The 17,166-nt window shown below is 36.4% G+C and overlaps 1 protein-coding gene across 3 annotated transcripts in view; it reads left to right on the top strand.

Moving 5' to 3' along the window:
• Positions 1–1,248: 1,248 nt before the first annotated feature.
• Positions 1,249–17,166, top strand: part of LOC144664796 (uncharacterized) — a 65,428-nt gene continuing 49,510 nt past the window's right edge. For all 3 annotated transcript variants that reach the window (XR_013572849.1, XR_013572850.1, XM_078526014.1), the window contains exons 1-4: positions 1,249–1,362; positions 9,683–9,814; positions 13,094–13,303; positions 13,787–14,035. Coding sequence is in view for 1 of the 3 variants with exons in the window: in XM_078526014.1 (XP_078382140.1) it covers positions 13,096–13,303; positions 13,787–14,035 (457 nt within the window). In the remaining 2 variants the exon portion in view is untranslated. The remainder of the gene's footprint in view (positions 1,363–9,682; positions 9,815–13,093; positions 13,304–13,786; positions 14,036–17,166) is intronic.

Genomic DNA, 17,166 nt, shown 5'->3' on the forward strand with positions numbered 1-17,166 from the left:
CCCTAAAAGCTAGTGCAAATTGCGATAAAAATCTAAAATGTAATAAAAATTGCAAAAAAAAATAATTGATTACTTATGGTTAAAAACAAGATGCATATAATATTAGTAACATTAAGGGTGGTGGCTAGGGCAGTAACTGGATAGGAACTAGGTGCAGGGCATCTCATTTTCATAGGTAGTGCCCAGTAAAGTAAAATAAGTGGCGCTCAGAAAAAGTTTGAATAAACTAAGACTAGAAAATTTTTATTGAGGAGGCGAGATTACTGATAGTGTTCCACGGTTTTATAATTCTAATAAAATGTTGTTGGGCTGAACAGTTTTCAAAGTTAATCTTGTTTGCTTGTAACTTTTAATTGTAATGCCCAGGAGACAAATTTGGTTGCAATGAAGCTATGGTCTTACCTAGGGCTTTCCACAAGTTGCTCGAGATTTTCCAAAAAGTTGCCAGTAATTTCTCTAAAAGTTGCTCAAAAGTTGCTCCAAAAAATCCAAAACGCTGCTTCTAATCAACAGAATTTCTCTAAATATATGCTAATTTTTTTTGAGGGTTAGATTTCTAAGCAGTTTTATGCAATTTTACAGCAAAAGAAGTATCTAAGTAACATATTAAGGGGAACAGTTGTTAAATAACAAGGATTTCTTAAACTGAGAAAAATCGTTAAGATATCTATGACGTCATGTTTGCTGACGAGTTTTGTAATGTTGTAAAGCAGAATGAGCCAAAAGTTGAAACGTCTACGGATGTTTCTCGAAAATCTTCGGCAAACTTCGTAAATTTTCGGAAACGTTCATATTGCCTTTGAACAACACTCGGATAATCTTCGGAGATCTTCGGTCTGGAAATTTCTCAAAATGCAGCAAGTTGCTCGAGAGGAAAAATGTTGCCCGAAGGGGAAAAAGTTGCTCAAAACATGAAAAGTTGCTAAAAAATTGCCAAGCAACTTGTGGAAAGCCCTAGTCTTACCTATATTATATGTCATTTAGATCCAGAGAGATCGATTTATATGTCATTCTATACAGGATATAGAAAATCCTCGTTTTAGAAAAGGGAGGGATATTTTTTAAGTGATGCTGTGGGATCGGGACCTCTCCGGGTCCCACAGCGTAATTTGGAGTTAGTGACAATATCCTCATGCCTTCCCCACTAATGTATATTTTGTCTACCCAGCGCCATTTTGTGTGTTGTTTCACCTGTTACATGTAATAAGAAAAGCAAAAATTTGCTTTTTGAAGGATTTTTCTACGCTTCAGTACAGCACTCGGAACCAGAGAGACAACGATAGGAAAGAGAAATTACCGGAGGTTACGGTGGTGAAATTCCGCAGCGACTTTACCAATTTAACGGAAGATATTTCGCTTCGGGTAAGATGCAGTCGTTAATTAATGCTTTCCAGCCTTGGGAATATTTATTTAATAAAGAACACGTGTTCAAAAGCAATAACTCGTCGAATTACTTCAAATTGGCCTGAGAAGCTGGCAAACAAGAACGGACACGACATAGCAGCAGTGTAAGTCAATTTCATTTATAAAACGTTCGAGTTTATATATCGTAAGACAAAATTGTTTCATTCCCATACAAAACCTTATAAATTGAGTCTTAGAGTTATGTGGCTCTTATCGTTAACTTGAGCTCTATGTGGAAAGAACTCAGTTGCGTTGCATAGGTAATATTGATAGCGATAACCTTTTATTTTATGACTTGTAAATTTCGATACAAATTTACGTCTGTTGGGTAAAGTGTTTGGAAAGAAAATGTAATGGTAAACATCAAATTGCGCCATATCCCGTAAAACGAATGGTCTATTACAAGAAGTGTTTTCATGAAACGTCTTGTTAGTTTGACATTATTTAAAGAAGTGTTTACTCATTTGCTCTGTTGTAACAATGGTCGAGTTTTGTGTTTTTGAAACTTGAATGTCAACAAAAGCATTTCCAGTTTAAACAATTATTTTCCGTAAGGTAGCAATTGACAATTCTCTTCTTTATTCCGCTTTATTCCTTCTTCATTATTTATAGTGTTTGTCCTCTTTTATAATAAAATCGTAAAAATATGTATGCTCTATTTTCATACTCAACATAGCTTTGAACTTGAGTTCCGAATTGTAAGAATAATTGTTGCCGGATATTTACGTACGCGCCCTCTGGCTGTTGCACTTTTGTTGAAGCGGCCAGCTATCCCTTACTCTGCTAATGGCCACTGGCTCACAAAGATCATTCCCGTAAGCCGCGGCCAGTCCCGCTTACGGGCACGTTTTTGCTTTCTGTGGTTGTCCACTGTACTTTCGTGGAGCTTTGACAGTATTTCAGTAAAAAACAATGTCTCTAGACAGTGTCTAGTGACGAAACTTCAGTGTGGTTTCCATCATGCATGACCAATACTCAGTCACCGAGAAATACTTTCTTCAAAGAACCATTTTATTGCTTTAGCTAGAACAATTTTATGGAACATAAGCGAGTTTTTAGCGATTTTTTTTTCGCTTCGTGACTCGTATCGGCCAAAAAATTTGCATGCGTTATCTGAGAATCATTTCGATACACATTTACGATAGTTGTGTAAAGAATATGGAAAGTAAAGTAATGGTAAACATCTAATGGCGCCATATCAAAGCCATTCGATACAACGTTTCATCTTTTAGAGAAAGTGTTTTCTTGTGATGTCACTTAATTAATTTAACATTTTAAAAAGTGTTTACCCATTTGCACGTTGCACAATGTTGCACAAGGAAATGGTCAGTAAAAGCATTCTTAACTTAGCATTTATTTTCCTAGGTAACAACTGAAAAATCTGCTTTATTATCCTTCTTCGAATAGTCTTTGTGGTCTTATATTTTAAAACTGTAAAATTTGAGCGCTATTTTACTACTCAAAATTTTTTTAGCCCGCTGTTTTTCTCATTTGCTTGGTGCAAAAATGGTTGAGTTTAGTGTTCTTGAAAGTCGATTATCAATATGATAAGTCTTAACTTAAACAGTGTTCTTAATGCCTTCTTCGTATAGTGGTTGTCGTTTTTATGTAAAAATTATAAAGTTTGAGTGCAATTTCAATGCTCAATTTTTCCCTTGAAAACATTTGATTTCCAAATCGCGAGAATGATTGTTAACATTTACGCGCCATCTGGCTGTTGCTGTTTTGTTGAAGCGGCCACCTATCCCTCACACTGCTAATGGCCGCTTATAAAGATCATACTCGTAAGCGGCCAGCCGCCATTGACACTTTTTTACTTTGTGTGGGTGTCCGCATTCGGGAGCCTCGACAGTATTTTCGAGTATTTTCCTGAAAAAACAATTTCTCTAGTCAGAGTCCTGTTTTTGTCATTTGCTTGGTGCAAACAAAAAATGATTTGGTTGGGTTCTGTGTTCTGGAAATTTGGTTATCGATACAATAAGCCTGAACTTAAACAGTGTTCTTTATTCCGGCATTATTCGTATAGTGTTTGTCGTTTTTCATTTTTAAATTGTAAAGTTTAAATGAAATTTCAATGCTCAACATTTAACTTGAACTTGGGTTCCAAATTGCGAGTATGATTGTTAACATTTACGAGACTTCTTGCTGTTTCACTTTTGTTGAAGCGGCCACCTTTCCTTCATACTGCTAATGGCCGCTTACAAAGATCATTGTCGTAAGCTGCAAGCCCGCACGGACACTTTTGTGCTTCCTGTGGGTGTCCGCATTCGGGAGCTTTGACAGTTTTTTCGAGTATTTTCTAAAAAAACAATATCTCTAGTCAGCGTCTAGTGACGAGAATTCAGTGTGATTTCCATCCTGACCAGAGTATTTACAGTTACCCAAAAGTATTTATTTAAACAAGCAATTTATTGTTTAATGAAACTCAGTTGCGCTACAAAAGTAATATTGATCGCCTTTCTTTTCGTGACTAGTAAATTTCGATACAAATTTTCGTCTGTAAGAAAAGGTATTTGGGAAGTAAATGTAATGGTAAACTTCTAATGGCGCCATATTCAGTAAAACGAACCGTCTATTACAGAAAGTGTTTTCATGAAACGTCTTTTTAGCTTGACATTTTAAAGAATGCTTACTCATTTGCTTGTTGTAACAATGGTCGAGTTTTGTGTTCTTAAAACTTGAATGTCAACAAAAGCTTTCTGAGTTTAAACAATTATCTCCCCTAAGGTAACAATTGATAAACCAGCTTCCTTATTCCTTCTTCGTAATTTTAGTCTTTGTCGACATATATATTAAAATCGTAAAAATATGAACACTATTTTCATACTCAACATAGCTTTGAAATTGAGTTACAAATTGTAAGAATGATTGTTGATATTTACGCGCTTTCTGGCTGTTGCACTTTTGTTGAAGCGGCCAGCTATTCCTTATTCTACTAATGGCCACTCTGGCCACTCACAAAGATCATTCCCGTAAGCGGCCAGTCCCACTTACAGGCACTCTTTTGCTTTCTGTGGGTGTCCACTTTCGTGGAGCTTTGACAGTATTTCAGTAAAAACAATGTCTCTAGACAGTGCCTAGTGAGGAAACTTCAGTGTGGTTTCCATCATGCATGACCAATACTCGGTCACCGAAAAATACTTTCTTTAGACAACTATTTTATTGCTTTAGCTAGAAGACTTTTATGTCAGATTAACAAAAGCGATCGTTTTTTCGTTTTGTGACTCGTAATGCCAAAAAATTTTGCATGCGTTATATGAGAATCATTTCGATACACATTTACGATGGTTGTGTAAAGTATATAGAAAGTAATGGTAAACATTTAATTGCGCCATATCAAAGCCATTCGATACAACGTTTCATCTGTTAGAGAAAGTGTTTTCTTGTAATGTCACTTAATTTTACATTTTAAAAAGCGTTTACTCATTTGCATGTTGCAAAATGTCGCGTTTTGTGTTCTTGAAAAAAGGAAATTTTCAGCAAAAGCATTCTTAACTTAAATAATTATTTTCCTAGGTAACAACTGAAAAATCTGCTTTATTATCCTTCTTCGAATAGTCTTTGTCGTCTTATATTTTAAAACTGTAAATTTTGAGCGATGTTTAACTACTCAAAATTTTTTAGCCTGTTTTTCTCATTTGCTTTGTGCAAAAATGGTTGACTTTAGTGTTCTTGAAACTCGATTATCAATATGATAAGTCTTAACTAAAACAGTGTTCTTAATTCCTTCTTCATATAGTGTTTGACGTTTTTATATAAAAATTATAAAGTTTGAGTGCAATTTCAATGCTCAACATTTCCCTTGAACTTATTTGAGTTCCAAATTGCGAGAATTATTGTTAACATTTACGCGCCATCTGGCTGTTGCTCTTTTGTTGAAGCGGCCACCTCTCCCTCATACTGCTTCTGGCTGCTTACAAAGATCATTCTCGTAAGCGGGCAGCCCCCATGGACCCTTTTTTACTTCCTGTGGGTGTCTGCATTCGGGAGTTTAGACAGTATTTTCGAGTATTTTCCTAGAACAAAACAATATCTCTATTCAGCGTCTAGTGACGAAAATAGCCAGCGTAGCTTGGCGTTCTAGTCGCTTTGCTCGCACGCGCGATTTCTCGCTCTCCCCGACAGACTAGAACGCCAAGCTACGCTGGCTATTACGAGAATTCAGTGTGTTTTTCATCCTTACCAGTATATATTAACAGTTACCAAAAAGTATTTCTTTAAACAAGTAATTTATTGTTAGATATAACTCAGTTGCGTTGCATAACTAATATCAATCGCCATTCATTTCATGAGTAGTAATGGTCAAAATATTGCGTGCGGTATATGAGAATCATTTAGATACAAATGTACGACTGTAACTTAAAGTCTTTTGAAAGTTAATGTAATGGTGAACATCTAATGGCGCCACTCAAAGCCATTTATTAAAATGAATCGTACATAAGAGAGAGTCTTTTCTTTTAACGTCAGTTTTGTTTGACATTTTATAAAGTGTTTACTAATTTGCTTTTTGCACAAATGGTCGCGTTTTGTGCTCTCGAAAAACGGATGTTGTTAGCAAAAGCATTCTAAACTTAACAATTATCTTCCTAGGTAAAAACTGAGAAATGTGCTTCGTTATCCTTCTTCGTATAGTCTGTGTCGTCTTTAATTTTAAAACTGTAAATTTAAGCGCTTTTTTAATACTCAAAATGTTTGAGCCTGTTTTTGTCATTTGCTTGGTGCAAAAATGGTTGCGTTTTTTTTTTCTTGAAACTTGATTATCAATATAATAAGTCTTAAGGTTAGGGTTATTATACCTTCGCGGGTGTCCTTAGCCAAATAAAATTAAGCGCGCTGTTTTAGACCCAGCCACCGTAAGCTATATATCAATACAAAGCTAATAAAATGTACTATCAGATAAAATTTATTTCGCTTCAATTCTGTTTAACTGCACGAAAACAATGGCCCGGAAACCCGAAATGACCTGTTTCGCTTCTTGATCTAGCGAATTTATCGGGTATCGAATTCAAACTTTACAGATACTTGTAACGAGAAAGGCCATAGCGGGAGATCTATTTCGAATCCCTCACATGCTTTTTTTGCTAAATGTTTTGAAAATGTTTGGACCAAATTTTGTGCCAATCCGTAATTTTTTTTTACACCCTATCAATTCATTTAAAGAGGAGACACTCGCATAAACACAAAGTCGCTTTTTTCGCTTCTAAAGGTTTACGAACATTTCACAACTTTGCTGCGCCATGCGTCAACACTGTGGATACTGCAGTCGCCTACTGGGCATAAACCAGCCAGCAGAAAACCAGGAGATTCCAAATGAGTCACTAGAGGCGCTCCGAACAGGAAAACCTTCCGGGATTTGTAGTCGCTTGTTTGTGAGACATGGAAAGAAAATAAGTCTTGGAAGCAGAGCAAAACTGGATGAGAAACAGATTTCAAGCCAAATATCGACAACTTAATTCGCTATGAATTCTTGGGCAACCGCCTAGTGTGCCGCCAGGAGTGCAGGGACGAAACTCGCTTGCGAAATGCATTGTTCGCAGCCGATCGAATTCGTCACAAAGGCGTTTAAAGTCGGGTCGGTTGTCGCTGCTTTATAAATCCCTGACAAAAGGATCGAATATTTTTGTCAAATATTGTGTTGGGTGAATATTTTTGACCGACAAAAAATACGATTCTTGATAAATCGTTGTGATGAAATTGTAGAAAAAAAGAAAGAAAAGTGACATGAAATGCGAGATGAGATCGCTGCGAAAAGTTTCACGTAGAACTCTGCGGTTGACACGCTCTAATTGGCTTTAAACAATTTGCGGACTTTTGACTTGTATTGAAGAAGTACGTTTATGTGGAAAAATCGCTGCGTTTTAAGTTTTTTTTAAATTTTTTTTTTTTGTGGAAAATGGAGATAAATCAATGATTTGGCTTGAAAACAGGTTTTTTGAAAAAATCACCCGTTGAAGGTATACGCAGCAGTGTTCTTATTTCCTTCTTCGTACAGTATTTGACGTTTTTTATTTTACAAATGTAAAGTTGAGCGCTATTTTAATGCTCAACATTACCCTTGATTTTGAGTTCCAAATTGCTAAAATGATTGTTAAGGAAAGACGAAAGGGGATCAACTGCAACGCAAATGAGTTTTATCTAACAATAAATTGCTTGATGTAATGTATATGAAATGATTCATATATGAACTGCGGATGTATATGAAAGTGACAAATGATCGTCGCAGTGTATTTCCAATTTATTCAATTGTAATAAAAAAGCCTGAAAAAATTTTGGGGCCGGGGATAAATTGCTTGTTTAAAGAACTACTTTTGGGTAACTGTGAATACACTGGTCAGGATGGAAAGCACACTGAATTTTTTTGACACTAGATGCCTACTAGAGATATTGTTTTTTTAGGGGAATTCTCCAAAGTACAGTCGAAGCTCTCGAATGCTGACACCCAAGGTAGCACAAAAGGTTCCATACATGGGGGCTGGCGGCTTACGATAATGATCTTTGTAAGCGGCCATAAGCAGTATGAGGGATAGGTAGGCGCTTCAACAAAAGTGCAACAGCCAGAGGGCCGTAAATGTTAACAATCATTCTAGCAATTTGGAACTTAAGTTCAAGGGTAATGTTGAGCATTAAAATAGCGCTTAAACTTTACAATTTAAAAAAAAAAAACGACAAATACTGTACGAAGAAGAAATTAAAAACACTGTTTAAGCACAGACTTATTATATGTCTTATATTGATAATCGGTTTCAAGAGCACAAAACGCATCCAATTTTGCACCAAGCAAATGACAAAAACAGGCTAAAAACATCTTGAGTATTCAAAGAGCGCTCAAATTTTACAATTTTAAAATGAAAGACAACAAAGACTATTCGAAGAAGGATGATAAAGTAGATTTCTCAGATTTCAAAGAAGATTCTGGTGAGCGACCAGCCCCCACGGACACTTGTTTTACTACCTGCGGGTGTTCGCATTCGGGAGCTTCGACAGTATTTTCGAGTACGATATTTCCTTAGATAATTAATATCTCTTTTCAGCGTCTAGTGACGAGAATTCAGTGTAGTTTTCACCCTTACCAGTTTATTCACAGTTACCCAAAAGTATTTCTTAGATAAAACTCAGTTGTGTTGCACAAGTAATATTGATCGCATTTCATTTCGTGACTAGAAATGGGCAAAAAGTTGGCGTGCGTTAAATGAGAATCATTTCGATAAATGTAATGGCAAACATCTAATGGCGCCATATCAACGCCACTTAGTAGAACGATTCGTCTATTAGAGAAAGTGTTTTCTTGTAACGTCATTTTTATTTGACATTTTAAAAACTGTTTACTCAGTTGCTTTTTGCACAAATGGACCCGTTTTGTGTTCTTGAAAACGGATATTGTCAGCAAAAGCATTCTAAACTTAACAATTATCTTCCTAGGTAACAACTGAGAAATGTGCTTCGTCATCCTTGTTCGAATAGTCTGTGTCGTCTTTTATTTTAAAATCGTAAACTTTGAGCGCTATTTTTAATTCAGTATTAGCCTGAATCTTGAGTTTACTGATCTGTAAGAAGATTGTTGCTAGTATTTACGCTCTTTCTGGCTGTTTCACTTTTTTTGAGGTCCTATTCCCTAAGAAACTGCCTCTCGTTACGTCACTTTTAATGGGCGAAACATTGGTGCGTGCTTTATGAAAATCATCTCGATAAATAATTACGTCTCTTAGTTAAAGTATTTGTAAAGTAAATGTATCTTTACACACCTTATTGGCGCCATATAAAACGATAGATAGATAAAACGTTTTGTCAGTTAGAGAGTGTTTTCACGAAACGTCTATTTAGTTTGACACTTACTTTGTTCTCATTTGCTAATTGCTTTTAAATGGTCACGTTCTGTATTATTGAAACACGAAAGTGAAACCTGCTACGTCATCCCTTTTTCGTAGTCTTTGTCATCTTTTGTTGAAAATCGCAAACATTGAGCGCTATTCTTAATTCAGTATTAGCCTGAATCTCGAGTTCCGAGAAAGAAGATTGATGCTAGTATTCACATTATCTGAAAATGTCTTCACTTTTCTTGAAGTTTACAGAATAAGTGTGAATTTTCTTTTTCTTTAATTTTAACTCGGCAAAATTTTACGTTTGAGTAAATAAGAGGCCCACTCAAGGTGAATACAACTGGGCATGCTCTGTCTGCAAACTCTACTGGCGTCAGCAAGTCTCGATAGCTATAAGCAGCACTTAAACACATTTTTCCTACCTGTCAGATGTCAATTTTATATTTTATCGTTGCTAAAAGGGGCTTCATAAAAAGTTGAAAGCCACCGATCACATTCAGTTCTGCACAGAGAGCTAACCAAGACCAACCAACAACCAAGGCCTATCACAGAAGAACGAGGAAAGCTAATATAAACGAAGAACCCACATTGCGGTGAGTCCTTTAAAGCTAGTTTGCAGTATTAAGAGCTGAGTAATATACTTGCTCACTTTTTCGTGGATAAAGCCAAATGGGTACACGAGGAAATTCAACTGTTTATTTTCGTTCTGAAAATATAAATGATAAGGTTACAAAACATATTTCGCTCATAGACGAGCTGCGGGGAAACTAAATTTGATATTAAAATGGTTTATCTTCAAATTCAATGAAAAATGTTTCGTACTAGAATTTATTCCTCTTGGATTCTGTTAGTGAGGAAACCAGGGTATTTTTTTTACGCTTGATGATTTATTAGGTTAGATACGTCCAGAAAAGATGACCAGTTGTTGCCATTTTTAAATGCAATTTTCCCCCTTTTGGGTCCTCTTGAACTCTGTTCGTTAAATAAAACCCTAGTATTCAGAAAGAAGCTTTAACGAAAGTTAAATTCATTGCTGGTATTTCTATATTGTTTCTTTTTTATATGTACCTGAATGGTTAATTGATTCTTTTAGTTATAATTTTCCCTTCTCTCCTAATTAGCGTATGTTCAAATCTTTACTACTTGTTTATATCTTAAATTTTGTTTTTCCCGTTTTGTGTTTCAACCCAGTTAAAATAATTGATCCACTGCGTTAAAAGGCCCGTGTCGTGGTTCGGAAATCATACCACTGGGACCCTTATTCTACGAGAATACGGAAAAATCCGGAGGTGTCGTGCTTCACGACACGCGACGTGTCCACCGCGTGTCAAGAAACGCATTTTTTCCCCGATTCCCCGACTTTTTACGTGGCAAGGAAAATCCGATGTGCAGACACGTTATTAAAACGTGGCGTGTCAAGGCCCGAAAATTTGCTTATTCTTCCAGATTTGTCGAGAATAATGGCGTACCGCATACGAGCACAGTATCTCAAGTTGAATATTTACTTCTCTTTTTATAGAAAATTGCTATACATTATATAAACACCAATGAAATACCAGGATTTTTCCTTTTACTAAAAAATCATATGTTCATCGCGCACAGTGAAGATACTATTTTTCTCCTTCGCACGTGAATATATTGATGTCGTCATGGTAACTTAAATGATAAGCCAATAACAAGAAAGCTTTCCGTTCAAGTTTGCCATGTTTCAATGTTAAATAAGCCAAAGTTAATCGATATTAAGTCGAAAAATCTTCGGATCTCCCTGTACAATCTTCGGAAATTTTTGGAAAAGTTCGGAAGATGTTCGGAGACATTTGTACAACCTTCGGACAACATTTTAAAAATCTTCGGAAATCGTCGGAAATCTTTGGAAAATCGTCAAAATCTTCGTTGTTAGTAGGTTTATATAATATACTAAATAATACATGTTGCTTAACTTGGAGATATGAAAATTCTCTTCTCGTGTTCAAATCGATATCTCACTCGATTTGAACACTCGAAGCTAAATTTCATATCTCCGCGCAACCACGTATAATCCTTTATTTGCTTTTCATTGAAGTGTTCGTTTTCGAGCAAAACTCCACGGTACGAGACTTGTATTTCGAGACTCCGGAACCGGATATTCCACGGTACGGCAAATGTCAAATGTCATTCTGGATTCCGGTACCCGAGAATCCACGGTATGTTATTAGTGCCAAAGAATTTTAGTTGACTGAAATTCCACGGCACTTTGCGTACAAAGAAATTTTCTGTAAGTGAATTTTAATAGATCGTTATTAAAAGGCAATACATTGAAGTCTTCAGTAGAAACCTTTGTATCAAAATTTCCTTCCCAAACACCCGATATATAAACACAAGATTAAACTAATATCCACCTAAAAGAAAACTAAAATAATCAAGACATAGGCATGTAATCTGAAGAAATAATACTTTACTTAAGGTCGCGGGGGACACCTTAGGCTCATCATTATGCATTTATTTAAAGCGTATGCACGAAGTTCAACGACTGACATCGAGATATTTGCATAAAAAATATGAGCACGCGCGCATGATTTGATGTGTTTGCGTCTGGAATTGTTTGTCTCTTTGAAAACGCATTGTTCTCACCATAAAAGCGTGGAATATAATTACCATAATTACCATTTTGAGACCGTGTTTTGATCGGGACACCTTCGGAAATCTCAAAGTTTGGACTTTTCCGACAATTTTGTAGCAGAGAATTCAGCGCGGATATAGAACTTCATGAGCTGCCACTGCAGAGAGGTAAACTAGGAATACTGTAGTGTGTCATAACAGAGGCGGAATTTTAAAAGAGCGCTTTTAGCAAGAGGTAGAAGGCATTCAATTAAAATTTGCGCATTTAAACCGCCATAACTTGCTGGAAAACTTTAAATTAAAAAATCCGCTTCTGTTATGACACTCTAGAGATATTGACTGATTAGTTTTTGACAAGATCACAGTGTGCTGTCTCCTACTCGTTCTACAAATTCTGCCACGAAATCATGTTCTTCCCAATTTGGCAGTATCGTGGCTATAACATTGCCGTTAGGTACAATCTACCAAATAAAAGATAACATACATAATCTTTTATCATTTCTTTATGTCTCTGTAAAATTTGAGCTTAATCACATTCATAACAGCCGAGGAATAAGCGTTTTAAAAGATGCAGGTCAAGCAAAATTTCGCTTCATGAATTTATTCATGCTGTATATATCCCCCGCGACCTTAAACAAATACTAGTTAAAAAAAATTGTCGAAAACTGCCCGATTTTTCCATGTGCTATTAATATTATTATTATTACGATTTTTATTATTAGAATTATAATTATTATTAAAAGAAATAGACGTGAAATGCATGGGACATGAAAATATTCGACACTACAGAATTCGTTTTCTTTGCGTGTATTTTTTGGGACTGTGCGATCCTTTGCACATTTCTCAGCCGTGATCCGCAGTAACTGTAGTTTTGAAATTGTTTCTGTTTTGAATGGATTCACTGCCTTTGCATTTCCTTCAATTAAAAAAGGTTGTATAAACCATAAAGGACTATTCTATTTGACGAGAAAAAAATCTTGTTATTAAATATTACTTATACGGACATTAATTTAGCCTTACCGCAATTCGTTGTGGTCGTATTGTCAATGGTTTAAACTTCTTTTTTGCTGACAACTTATTTTCAGTGTATATCTACGGAAAATCTAACTTTTAAATTCAAAACGTACAATTAGATCGAGTGCCAGACCAACTAAAGTTGAAGTTGTTTTTGTCTTAAAGAAGTGTCACGTTATATTTTCTCGTGCAGTTTAAAACATCTTTTAGCTTGCGGGTTTACTTGTGAGTAATGTTTTTTTTCTTCTTTCTTTTCACAGAGATGGCCACTCATCTGCTGAAGATTGCTTTTGTGACATGTCTGTTGTCATCCATTCCGATACAAGAACTCAAACCTGTTCTGGCAAAGACAGGAGAACGGCTGCAACAAAGGACAACAATAAAAGAAACGATCTTGGAAGAACTAAACAAAATGGAAAAGAGCATGGTAGTACTGAAAGAAAAGATACAAACACTGGAAGAATGCAAAGGTAAATATACACACCCAGCTCGTGTTTAAAGACCCGTCCACACTGATCCGGATAAGTTCGAAGAAGACATCTTTTTGAAGTCATCGTCTTGCGCCTTAAACTGAGCCGCTCGATTTTGTCATGTGAATGCAGAACGAAGTTCATTCTTGAACGAATCTTGTTTCGGGATGAGAGTCATTCCGTTATCATGTAAACAGCCCCTTAGAAAAAATAGCAACAGGTTTTAATATCCTGTACAAATTTACTTCAGACTCTTGATTCAGTAGAAATTCTATTTTTTATATAAGATGTGGTTATTAGGAGCAATGGTTTAAGAGCTTTTATAAACCTCAAGTGTTACTTTATTTGGGGCATGACACACAACCGTACATCAAGCTTCCACTTTAATTTGGCAGAAGGACTTTACCTTTGTTCAAAACATCTAAAGTCTAACATCTAACGGTTCTTTAAAATGCGTTCAATGTGTCCACTTCTCTTTTTCAGCACCTGCAGCAGCCGGTTTAGAGGATTCAGAAATCTTGAAAACGAACGCCAGTTATCTAAAGGTTTTGAGTGAATACTTAAATCCTGTCGTGCAAAGCAACTCTCACTGGAAGCGTTGTTGGCGTGCGTCGCTGGATGGCTGGGCTGCAGCAACTTTTCATGCCAACTGTGACGATAAAGGCCCCACTGTTACGATCATACGTGTCGGAAAGTACATCTTCGGGGGGTACACCAGCGCCTCATGGACTAGTAAGTGACATGATTATGATATTGCTTTAATACATGCGCATACTAGAAGGTAAAACAAATATGTGTACAAAAAATGGCTTCAAACTTTAGCATGCTTTATGAAAGGGAATCTTTAAGGCAAGAGTAGCGTCGCCCTTTAGATAAATGGATAAATATATTTGAGCAGGATAAAAACTTTCTTCAGCCTTAATTTACAATGTTTTCTAAAATGATCTGGAAGTTATATTTTCGTCAGTGACTGTTCGACTCCATCCAGGGAAGACAGAGTTGGGGTAGGGGGGGGGGGGGTGGTGGGGTTGGGAGGAGGACTCTATATGGCACTTAGCGTGACTTAAGGGATGCAACCCTGATATCCGACCAATGTCACTTAATCATTCATTAATACAATAGTAGGGGTAAAAATGTACCTAAATTGAGCCAAGCCTCAAAAAAACGATTTTAACTCACATCCCGTCATTTTTTAAGTGTGAGTCCCCGAACATATTTCATTTGCCGATTTGAAATCAATTTGACTCTACAGTTATTAACAAGGCTGAACTAGACTGCGTGAAGTCGGTCTTTTCCCTCAGATTCTCCGCACGAGTGGAAATGTTAAAAATTTTTCAAATGAGCAATTAGCGTCACAAAGAAGAAAAGGAAAGAGACTGCCTTCAGTCTAAGGCTTAAGATCTAAAATATTCGTTGGCATCAGACTTTGACTATATCTGAAAAAATCCAGAGTTTTTTAATCCTGCTGCTCCAGTAGGAAAAATTGCGATAGCAAAAGGGCTCAAATTCAGTTGCTAAAAAAAGAGTAGCGTAACTGACACTGATGTATGGTACCTAAGAAAGGCATGCATGTAAGATGGTCCGAAATAGAATATGTTTTGTACTTTCTGGAATTGAGTAATAAAGCCGTTTTTTAAATTGCCGTTATTAAATAACTTGAAAATTGAAACTCGCTTCAAATGCTTACGCAAACAGAACTTGACATTCCTGGGTACTAGATAAATGTATTTATTTTAGAAGAAATTTCTTATTTCCTAAAAAACTGTTGTGCAGCGTCAACGATCAAGTGAAACAATAGACCATTTGCATTATGACGTAAATGCGCAAAGACTTCTGGTAGTTGTAGTTAAGTTCGCGGGAAATTTTGAATCGTCATCAAGCTCGCTTGCTCAAGAAAATCGCGATGGAGGTAAAGAAAATTACTCTCACCGAAGAAGACGTCCCTGTGGCTTCATTTAAAGGGCAAAAAGCAACCTCTCAGTATAAAAACAAGTCCGTTAACATGAAAAAAAAGTTATGCAAGAAATTGTATATTTGCTGGGTTGCGTTTTGCAGTGAAGTTTCAACGAGTGTTTCCTCCAGTCGAGTCTTATTTCGCGCGGTTATTTAATTAAATTCCTAAAACTTTTGCTTGCCAGGTATTTTCAAATAATATACGAAGACGCAATATTTTACCCTTACTAAACATGGGGGAGTATAGTACATGATGTCTACACTCGTAAAAATTTTTGAGGCTCACCTTTCGAGGCGCACAAGTAATCGTTCATCAACAAGATTATGGAAATAAAATTATATTTGCTCGCACGGCCCTCGCTCGGATTGAAACAACAACTGCTACTCGACGAGTTGACATTTCCAGTACAAAAACAAGAAAACTTCTTTGTTAAAGAATATTGCAATTACAGTTCTAATTTGACGAAAAAATACAATTTTAAGATAAAAACAAATACCGGTAATCTGTATTCACCTGCACGGGGAAGTTTGGTTGATCAGCTTGAAAATCCTTTATGATTGATCCTTCATGATTCATCGATGAAGCTCGTTTGAACGAGGAAAATTATTTGACTCGTTTCTCTGTCTCACTGTAAAAATAAATTAAACTGACCGTCCCGCCGAGCAATCATGATATATGGTAAAATTTCTAAGCTTTTCAGTGAAGAATTAATTCACCTGCGATCGATGGAAGCGATCGTTTGTTGAACGTCTGAAAATAGATGATAAACAAAGTCAATGGCTTGCCTCGCTTTCACTTGATTCCACACAAATTTAGTTATATCCATGTCTCGTCCTTTCAAGCAATCTGTTTCCAGTGCGCGATTTTTTGAAGCTGTGATATTAGGCTGAAATTATTTACCAAGAGAAGTTGTCGGCCGCAATGAATGAATTTCTACCAAGTCAACTCCTCCACACAACGTACATATTAAACTTACTTGAACACGAACAACATTTGTCTGTCTTGGTTAAAACACAGAACTCAGTCAATTTTCATTCCAAAGTTATCATCCTGTTTTCTTTATTTTTTGACAGGTAACTGAAAAAGTAAATGTATAAACAAATTTCGAAGCGACAAGAGCGTAAACTTTGCAGCTCAACTTCAGATCAAAATAAAAGTCCTGGATGTCCACCTTCACGCTTGGCTGCCCTGAGCCAATCATAAGCCAGAAATGGTGTTTTCCCGCGAACCTAACTACAACTACCAGAATTCCTTGCGCTTTTACGTCATAATGCAAATGGTCTATTAGATGATAATCAGCTGGATGTTGATAAAGTTAAAAAAACCGCCGTATCGAGTATTGAAAAGCTGACGTTTCGCGTGTTGCGTCGGAGCAAAGTTCCCAACGACTAACGCTCGCTAGGGCAGCTAGTTTACCTTTATCAACTTCCATTTGATAATACTGAAATTATGCTTTCTTGGATAGGCGAGCTTATGTACCAGACATTTTAAATAGTTTTAGAGGTCTGAATGAGGTATCGATTTTTTAAACAAATATGAATTCCCAAATTAGGTAAAAGTTGTAAATAGCAAGCCACGCGCACACCAAAATGTCTGGATTATCCCCAAGCCTCAGGCATGTTAATTGGACGGTTAACCTTAATTCAAACCTTGAGACAAATTTCAGGGAACAATGGCCGTACAAAGTCTAGGAATTATAGTGAAATGTTGACCAACAATCTAATAGGCCATTTCCGAGTTACCCTTTGCCTCTGTTTTAAAACGAGTCTACGTGCGAAACCATTCAAATGAAAATGAGTTTGATTTTCATGAAAATGGACCTGTAGGCGAAACATATTATCATATGAATGGTTTTGCACATACATACATACATGTTTTGAAACAAAGGCATAGGGTAACTCGGAAATGG

Source organism: Oculina patagonica, chromosome 9, assembly GCF_052425735.1.
Source record: "Oculina patagonica isolate OP01 chromosome 9, crgOcupat, whole genome shotgun sequence".
Lineage (NCBI taxonomy): Eukaryota > Metazoa > Cnidaria > Anthozoa > Scleractinia > Oculinidae > Oculina > Oculina patagonica.